The sequence below is a fragment of the Sinocyclocheilus anshuiensis genome, unplaced genomic scaffold, assembly GCF_001515605.1.
Source record: "Sinocyclocheilus anshuiensis isolate Anshui unplaced genomic scaffold, SAMN03320099.WGS_v1.1 scaffold344, whole genome shotgun sequence".
In the NCBI taxonomy this organism is placed as follows: domain Eukaryota; kingdom Metazoa; phylum Chordata; class Actinopteri; order Cypriniformes; family Cyprinidae; genus Sinocyclocheilus; species Sinocyclocheilus anshuiensis.
The window spans coordinates 427,352-437,489 of NW_015557066.1; the positions used below are offsets into that span (position 1 = coordinate 427,352).

The 10,138-nt window shown below is 37.9% G+C and overlaps 1 protein-coding gene across 3 annotated transcripts in view; it reads left to right on the forward strand.

The window, feature by feature from the left end:
• The window catches only part of LOC107676664 (protein FAM222B-like), a 60,250-nt gene that overhangs the window by 42,143 nt on the left and 7,969 nt on the right, over window positions 1-10,138 (forward strand). For 2 of the 3 annotated variants that reach the window (XM_016471285.1, XM_016471284.1), the window contains exon 2: window positions 3,859-4,045. In XM_016471285.1, the coding sequence (XP_016326771.1) occupies window positions 3,964-4,045 (82 nt within the window). In that variant the 5' untranslated portion in view covers window positions 3,859-3,963. Of the gene's footprint in view, window positions 1-3,858; window positions 4,046-5,924; window positions 6,197-10,138 lie in introns of those variants that run through there. The other variant, XM_016471286.1, reaches the window with a different exon arrangement.

Here is a 10,138-nt window from a genome sequence, read left to right on the forward strand (position 1 = left end):
TGGTTTCTGAAGCTTGGTGCTGACGCGACCATCATAGTGACAACAGCCAATCACATTAGTTTTCTGTTGTTGCATGATCGCGATTGGCTAGCGTCTGAACCAGGGTATTTGCATAAGGTGATCTGATTGGCTGACGCCTGCGTTGGTGCTTGAAAAGTTGAAAAGTTTTCAACTTCTGCCGCGAGCAACGGACCCAACGCGACGCGACGGACCCACAATTCATTTCGCCAACGCTTGACGTCACTCCATTCAAAGTAAACGAGAGGCGTTGACACTGACGCCCCGTGTGAATGAGGCATAAACACGGTCGAGCCGCTCTTGACAGCCGCAGTAGCACGGTCTCGTGTTGTTTCCACCAGCGCGGCAAAAAAAATGTTTCCATCACTAATTGATGGATGTCTAAAATATAAAAATAATTCACACGGGGCGTCAGTGTCAACGCCTCTCGTTTACTTTGAATGGAGTGACGTCAAGCGTTGGCGAAATGAATTGTGGGTCCGTCGCGTCGCGTTGGGTCCGTTGCTCGCGGCAGAAGTTGAAAACTTTTCAACTTTTCAAGCACCAACGCACAACACCAGAAGACTAATGTGATTGGCTATTGTCACTATGACGGTCCCGTCAGCACCAAGCTTCAGAAACGCCCTCCGTCAAGCGCTAACGCTGACGCCCCATGTGAATGGGGCGTAAGGAGAAGCCTAAAACCCTGGCCCGCGTCTGAACTATGACGTGAAAATTGGCCCGAAGCCCGGCGTAAAAAAGTCGGCCCGGGCTGAAATGCAGGCTTAACTATTACTTACTTACTATTACTTATGACTTATTTACATATGTAACTTGAAGTAATGCAAAAGTAATCAGATTACATTACTTTTATATTGTGGTACTTGGATTACGTTACTGAATACTTGTTTTAATGAAGTAATTTGTAACTGTAACTGAATACATTTTAAAAGTAACCCTCCCAACCCTGCTTATGCTGACGGCAGACTATTGAAGTCCATTTTGGGTCAAGTCTCACATGTGGAACACTATTTGAGTGGCTAATCAGTCATTCATAAAGCTCACTCAGAAGACAGCAGCTTATGCAGACAGTAGGCAGTTCACTGACTTTCAGATTAGAACTCTTCCTCAGGTAAATCTGATAGAGCGCGAGTATGTCTGTATCAGGCCCTGCTGTGTTGTTAGTGCACTGGCAGGATTTTAATGAGCTGCCATCATGACCTTTCACCACATACTAACTCTTTATTTCTTGCTCTCTCTCCCAGCTTTGGCTGGCTGGCCTTGTGCTGCCCTATCATAGTTGTTTGGTGCATAATTGCTTCTTGTCTGAACTGTATATTTGCTTATACATGTTTTAATACATTGTTTTTTTCTGGTGTCAGTGTGTAGTGAGAGGATGTAGTACATGGCTGTATGCAAAGTTTCTCACCACAAATCACCAGACGATATCATAGCTCATCAGAAGATATTTGATGTTCAGTCTATTGTTATTGCAGTCTCCATACTAATATGCTTATTTTGCAATAAATTTAAATTATTTCAATATACAGAATCAACGTCTTTAAGGGTCAAAGGCAAGGCATCCCATTTTCATGTCCACATCAAATTAAATTTACAGTAGTGATTTTATATACATATTAAATGCAAGTGTCTTTTCATGTTTCAAATAACTTTTATGAAAATAAAATGTCAAAATATGGGTAAAATAATTCAGCGTAACAGATATATTTATGTAAAAATGTAACAACATACTTATTCTGACATGTACTTTAAAATACATAAAAGAAAAAGTGAGCATACTAAATGTTATTGTATTTTAAATGATTAAAAACTTCTTGCTGACAAATGGTTAAAACTTAGTGGTTTGAAGGATAGTGGCAAAGATTGGTAAAGATTTGAAATTACAATGAGTTTGTTTTTAGGGGCTGTTGTTTTTGATCATGGCATATAAATCTTAAACAAAATGTGTTTTTAAAAAATCCCTGTAGTAAAAATATTTCCGAAATCATCAAGGCTGCTAAAAAAGTGGACAGGCACTGTTGCACTCTATATAGAGAATAGTTTGAATCACATTTCACAGATGGACAGCGCTATCCGGTAGATATAAAAAAAAAAAAAGCAATCAACGAAACATCCTGTCGCATTGACAGCTGGTCAGGACAATTCCTCCCATTCTGTGCATGTGGATTTATGCCCACACAATCGCACAAACTCATTGTGTTTAATGACTGATGGTTGAGGTGTCGGAAATGTTCTCAGTGGTATGATTCTCGCCTTGCTGAAGTAAAAAATTAAAATGTGAAAGTTTGGAATTTAGCAAAGGTCACCTTAGATCACACCATTCATGCGAGAAGACGGGCTAAAGATGTGGAGGTGAGGAGAGATACTTGAAGCACCTGGGGCACGGTCAGAGCACTCTGGCTGGTATGTTTGATGTTAAATTGAACCTCAGATTTGATATTAAGTGTGTTTTGCCTGCTGCTGTACGATTAGTGAGAGTGGTTTGGAATGGAAAGGTACATGAGGGGTTTTTGCTGCTCTGAATTGACAAAGGATGGAAAAAAAAAGGATATTTTGATTTCCTAAGTTTCACTTGATTTATAGGTTGGTTGATTCATTGATGCGAATCCAAAGCTTTGAAGCTATCATAGCTGAGTTTATTGCTGGTTCTTTTTGTATTTGCAATGAAAATCTGTTTGCCATGCAATTCATTTTTTACATAAATATGTGTGAAATTGCACTCAATCGCACATTTGCATTGATGTTTGGATGCATTCCTTGTGACACACTTGATTAGAAGACCTGCTGCGTTTTAATGAATGCAGTGAAAATGTGTGTCAAACTGAAAGATGGTAATTGTCTCATTGCTCCTGTTATGTTGGAAAATGATCCAGAACATGATTGTGAGTCATTTAGCTTTGCACCTTTTCTAACAGTAAGCTTTTAATGCACGCCATCCCTTTTAAAGCATGATTTTCTGAGGGCAAGAGAGACATTTTTAATTAGTTTGTTTTGAATATAATTTTGTTGAAAATCAAATTACTGACATGTTTGTTGACTAAAGTTTTTTTAATTTAAATTTTTATCAACAATAATGAAGACTTTAGGCAACCTTCAGTTCACAGACCACATAAATGTAAAAGTTTGCATTTCAGATATGTTTTATCATTTTGTTCATTTATGTTTATACATAAATTTTTTAGTGTATAGCTTTTTATTAATACTTTATTAATGTCTAATTACTGTCTTTCTGTATTTTGGACTTTGTTCTGTACTGTGGTACTGTGAAAGCTTTTAATAATCTAAATCTGAAAAGCATTTATACAAACACTGTGTCCTAGCGAGGTGTAGCACAACCAGTGTTGTTTTGCTATTATATGCTATTATAGTATTTATTAATATTTTGAATTAGCTTTTGTTTTTGTAATTTCAGTTGTAATTTTATTATAAATATTTCTATTTAGCTTTTTTATAGTATTTATTCATATTTTGAATTAGCTTTTGTTTTTATTATTTCAGTTGTAATTTTAGTACTTCAACTTTTAGAGGAAGGCAACATTTCTAATTTATTTGTTTAAAAAAATGTATCTAACGTTTTTAGATTTTATTTTATTTCAGATTTATTTCAATTAGCGAGAAAAAAAAATGCTGTATAACTCCACCTAATCACAGCTATTGAAAACATATCTGATGTTTAACAGCTATTTTAGGCCGATGAGAGTTCACTGTGCTTTACTGCTGTGATAGAAAGACATAGTTAATGACAAAATGTTGTTCTGGGTTCAGACACGTTGTTGGGCTTGAACTTCATACTGAGGTGCTTGCTGTAACATCTCATTTCTCTCTCTTTTTTCTCTAGAGTGTGAGGAGGAGTGTGTGGCCCATGTTGCTCTAGGAGTGAGTGTGTGTGTGTGGGTGTGGGTGTGGGTGTGAGTGTGTGTGTGTGAGTGAGTGTGTGTGTATGAGATGCTGGCCTGTCTGCCAGGGCCAGGTGATCTCTCCCTTCAGCTCCACCCCCACTTGCAGATGAACACTGGATTTCAGAAATGTAAGTACAAACACAAAAATACACACACAGAGTTGAAACATTTGGTGGTCACTTACTCGCACTCATGTTTTTCTAAACCATTTCTTTCTTTTGTCTAACAAAAAGGCAAGATGTTCTGCAGAATGTGGATGCTGTTCTTTTCCGTACAATGATCTCCAGAAATCACAAAAAGCACCATAAAGGCATCATAACAGTAGTCCATATGAATGGTGTTCTATTTTCGAAGTCTTCTAAAGGCATACACGAGTTGTGCTGGTCTCTTTCTTGCACAGCTCTATCACAGTGCTTCAGAAAATATAATATGTCACTCATATTTAAAGATTTACAAATACAAAGGGGAGTTCATTAGAATGAACGGAAAAAATGATGGAAATAAACATAAGAAAAGTAAGATTAAAAAATATTTTACAGCTTTTATGTAAAAGACATTTTTTTTTGTAACCTAAATTTGTATTTAGGTTTTGTTGAACTTCTGTCATCAAAATTAAAACCAATGGTTTATTTCCCCTCATTTTTACATTTATTTATACTAGATTTATCTAATAGATTTAGCAATTAATTACACTACATTGGTTATTTTAAGACATGTCATACGACAAGATAAGCAAGACATGAAACGACTGAAAACTGGGCATGATGTGATCCTTAATAAATGAACAGAAATCTGACCAAAAACAAGCTGATTGAGGACACCTCCAAAATGTTTCCAAGAATGTTTCTGCATGTAAACCACAAAAGCAAATCACTCATAATTACTACTTTTATGATGCTATTTGTCACTTTTTGCTTTAAAGGTATAGTTCACCCAAAAATGAAAATTACCCCATGATTTACTCACCCTCAAGCCATATAGGTATACATCTGAATTGGAATGGGGGTGAATGGGGTTGAGATTTTGAAGCCCAAAAAAGTGCATCCATCCATAATAAAAATACATATTTTACAGCTACAGCTACGTCCTATGTCATCTGCTGGACGCCACTCTCTCGTGTTCGCGCATACGACAGTTAGCGGAAGCTAGAGATTACGGTTTATAAAGTTTTAAATATGGATATTTTTCTTACACAAACGCATTGCTTTGCTTCAGAAGGCATTTATTAACACCACGGATCCGTGTGGAGTATTTTTATGATGGATGCATGCACTTTTTTGGGCTTCAAAATCTTGACCCCCCATTCACTGCCATTATAAAGCTTGGAAGAGCCAGAACATTTTTAATATAACTCCTATTGTATTCGTCTGAAAGTAGAAAGTTTTGAGCTATCACTTCAATGGTATGGAAAAAAGTGCATCCTTTTGTGTTCAGCAGAAGAAAGAAAGTCATACAGGTTTAGAACGACATGAAGGTGAATAAATGATGACAGAACTTTCGATTTTGAGTGAATATTCCTTTCATTCTCCTGTTTACCTTCCTCTCAGCAGTCTCAAATGAACAAGACGTGAATATTCTTTCATGCTGTGCATTTTGTGTCTTTTTAATACCACAAATTCATAGATGTTGTCAAAGATGACATTTAAGTGCATTTAAGAAAAGACAAGATGAAAACAGATCCATAAAAGGAGATAAATGTCTGACGAGAGACTAAACAGAACTGAGAAAGGAAATGGAATGAGGGAAAAAAAAAAAAGAGAGCTGTCGTTGGGGAGCAAAAGCATATTTCCAGAGACAGATTGTCAAATCCCAGGATTTTTATTAGGGCGGTTTACAAGGGCAGACACCTGCTGAACCACACCGCTCACAGAGAGATAGATTGAGGCAGATAAGTGGTATACAGAGGCAGCGAGAAAATGAGAGTCAGACAAACAGAGAAACAGTCAGTGCAGGGAAAAAAAAGGATACGTACAGACAAAATATCTCGCCTTCTCTGTCTGTGGGCAGACATCCTGTCAGATTAGCTCTCCATCAGGATGACAAATTATGCTATGGAGACGCGCGGCTGGGGGAGTGCCGATGGCCCAGAGACTGATGAGTCTCACATCGCCTCAGGAAGACCCTCATCAGGCAGCAATTACTGAGAGGTTGGAGACATATCTTTAACTGCAGGAGAGAGCAGAAATCACAGAAAGACGGGAGTCATATTTCTAACTAGTGGGAATACAGAAAGAGATGGAGTCATATTACTAACTACAGGAACTTCAGGGGATGTACAGGTAGGAGAAAGGAAATGGAGGCATACCTCTGATGCTGATGCCTCTTTTAGAGCAATAATAGAAATTCATTTAATTCACTGCACACAGAGTGAAGTCAGATGTGTAACTACAGACCCAGAGTGTTTGTCTGTGAAAGGAATAGATACAGAGGATTCATTAGTTTGCCACATTCTTTGCTGGGATGTTAATGATGATTGTAGGTTAAATGCTCTGAGAAATTAAACGCCTCATGGAAATCCCAATGAACTGGACAAAAACAAATGAAAATCAAGCTTTAACGGTAGCTTTTAAATGGCGAAGATAAGCTCACATTTGTCCAATCCCCTTTTCACTTTAATGGACCAGATTGTCAAAAAAAAATTGTTTTAATTTCTCTGATAATTCCATTTGCTTACCAGTGCATAGCTGTTAACCATTAGATGGGCAGAAACACAAAAATACTTCAGAATAATTCTGCAACATTTATTGCTGTTTTCCAATATATGACTTAAAGGGGTCATGTGATGCGATTTAAATTTTTCTTTTCTCTTTGGAGTGTTACAAGGTCTTGGTGCATAAAGAAGATCTGATAAGTGCGTTTTTCATATTTAAAGGATTTGCCACTGACGATTCAACCGCGAGTTTTGAGCAGTGTAGAGTAGCGCTTGTTGTTTGTCATTTCTCCGATCACAAATGCAGACATGGTTTTATGTTTACGCGGCGCGATGCAACGCAATGCGTAAAAAGACAGTATAAGTCATTATAATCCGTAATTATGTCCCCACTGGATGCAACAAATGACTCGTTTATAATGGGTTTTAATGTTTTTGTCTCGTCGCTCCGGCCGGGACACAGCATCACAGTATGGTAAGGGGCGTAACATTTCCGTCACACGCTTGAGGTATTCGGCCAATCACAATGCACTGGATAGCTGGCCAATTAGAGCACACCTCGCTTTTCAGACCGATGAGCTTTGTAAAAATCGACGCGTTTCAGAAAGGCGGGGCATAGAGGAGAAACAATAATGTACATTATGTGGAAAATAATGTTTTTTGAACCTTAAACCGCATAAACACATTTCATTACACCAAATACACAAAATAATGTTCTTCTTAGCAACATCATATGACCCCTTTAAGACAATTGCATGTTTGAAAAGTGTTTACTGCTTAAAGTCTTCTAAAAAGACTATTTCACTTAATATTCCACTTAAAAATGGCATGTAAATGATAGAAACATTTACCTCGAGGTAGAGCTGGATGATTAATCAAAATAAAATTGCAATTGTGATATGGCTTAGTATGATTGTCAAATTTCAAAGGCTGCACTGTGTTTATTTACACACATGTAGGTCATTAACTGTTTAAATTGAATTTAACTTTAAATTAAAGTTAAATTCAGTTTTAAACAGCTAAAACAGTTACAACCCATAGTCCAGATTCCCCCTACTTTTTAAACCCCCAATTTGAGAGATTTTAGAGATGCCTTAGTCATTTAAATTACTTTAAATCATGTAATGTAATGATGCATACGGTGGTTTAAACATCCCATGGCATGTCATTAACTGCCCCTTCAAATTCATGTGCTCCCTGCTGTGGTCCAGATGTTACTGGAGCACATCTGGCACTGGCGCAGGTTCCCTCAGGGAACTCGGGAGACACAGGAAGAGCCAAAATATACCTTGGAATGCAGGAACGCAAGCCATAGATTGGGGCAAAAAAAGACTGTCTTTTGTCTAAATAGAGAATGGTTTCTGTTGCATTCTCTCTCCGAACTCGTTCAAAGGAATCTGAAAAGAAGGTGAGATGAGCAGGGAGGAAAAGATGGCTTTAGATGAGAAGAAAGAGATAAATAGAAAGAGGAGGCTTTGCTTCTCCTTGAGGAATAACCCTATATAAGACAATATAAGAACACCCACTCAGATCAGCAGTCTCTCGGATTAAAGAGAGTTTAAAAGTGTGTGTGTGTGTAATGTCTGTGGGGAGGGGAAAAAGGCAGCTAGGAGATGTGTATGGTGTACTTAGACAGAAAAGGCTGACAATAGCTGTGTAACAACCCTGTGTGTCTGTAATGGGGCTCCTGGGGTTTGGCTGATTACTGTGATCCTCAAATCACTGCTGATGAGAGCGAGAGAGAGAGAGAGGAAAGGTGAGTGGGGAAAAACACTGTTTTAAAGGGATAGTTCACACAAAAATGAACATTCAGTAATCTTTTCTGGACACAAAACCAGATGTTAAGCAGAATGTCCTAGCTGCTGTTTTTTTTTTCATACAGCATGTTTACACTACCATGTTTTCATCTCTTATGCACACCGAGAGTGTATTATTTGATCAGAAATACTGTAACAGTAATATGTGAAATATGACGATTTAAAGTAACGTTTTTATTTGAAGATATTTTAAATATATTTTAAGTCTATTTTTGTAATTTTGTAAAGCTGAATTTTCAGCAGCCATTACTCCAGTCTACAGTGTCATATCCTTCAGAAATCATTCTAATATACTGATTTGGTGCTTTTAAAAAACATTCTTATTACTATCAGTGTTGAAAATTTGAGCTGCTTGCTGGATGAAGCTGAGCTACATTCACAAGTCTGTTAGTCTGACTTTACAAAAAAGAGACCACTACAATTTCAATTGAAAAAGCATTTACATGGCTTGATTTGTTAGACTGAAGTAGAATTTTTGAAATACATAAATGGACTTATTGAAAGTGGATGGGCCCCAGAGACAGCCAAGGTCACTATTCACTTGTAGGGAAAACAGCAGGTTTAGCATTTTGCTTGATATCCTCTGTTAGGTACCATCTAAGAAAGTCATATAAGTTGGGAACAGATAAATGATAAGAGAATGTTTGATGATTTCTAGGTGGACTTTCCCTTTAATTACAAATCTCTAAGAGAAGTGAGTCAGATCTGGCACAGAGCTCTAGAGATGTTAAAGTCCCTTGAGACATTTACATAGATGCTAAGTGCAAATGTCACCTGATCACTTTCCTCTGACCTACTCTCCTGTCCTCAAAATGGATTGCATGACTGCCGACCTGTATGTTGTTGTCTAATCCTAACAAGTTTTACTCCTCATTATTACCGGCCGGCCTCCCCCGGGATGTCACTCAACAGGGGAGAATGGCATAGACCGAGAGAGAGATGCCGTGGGAATAGAGTGAGAGAGAGAAAGAGCGTTCCCTTCTGAGTTATTTGCATAATGACTCTGCTCTTCCTCGCTCCTTGATCTACTCCTGTGGTGGTTCATTTCATTGAGCCCAGCGTGGCTCTTCCTCTTCCTCTGATTCTCCTCATTCTCTCTTCTCTCTCTTTAGGAGATGAGCAAATGTGGGCAGCCGGTGAAGGCAGCTGACCTGGCCTGAGATTGGCAGGAAAGCTATTTAGTTAAGAAATGTCAGGGGCCATTTTATTTAGTCAACAGCCCACACAGAGGGAGAGGGAATGTGTGTGAAAAACAGAGAAAGACAGATAAGTGAATGGCATGGCAGCTGAATGCTGTGTGAGGTGTTGGTGGATGGAGTTGAGGATTGTATATCCTGCTTTGCACCAAACAAACACCAATATTTCACAAGAGGCTGTACTCTGTCATTAACATGAACAGATGTGCATATGTATCTGTTGAAATTTGTGTTTGCTTGTAAGGATACGTTTTGTTAGTTGCAGACTGCCCACAGAAATCCATAAAGCTCCACAGATTTGCTTTAGAAAGACATATATTCACATTAATTCACAAAGACATATATCTCTTCCCCTTCGCATGTTCATTTAAGGGCTGTCAATCGATTACAAATTTTAATCTAATTAATCACACCCTTTTTCTGTGATTAATCGCGATTAATCGCACACTTCATGAAATTAAGCATAGACCTTTTATCTTGTTTCAAATGTTTATTTTGTCATCATTTGCTATATCCAGCAAAGTAAACCAAAAGATTGAAGGGTGATTCTCAAAAATC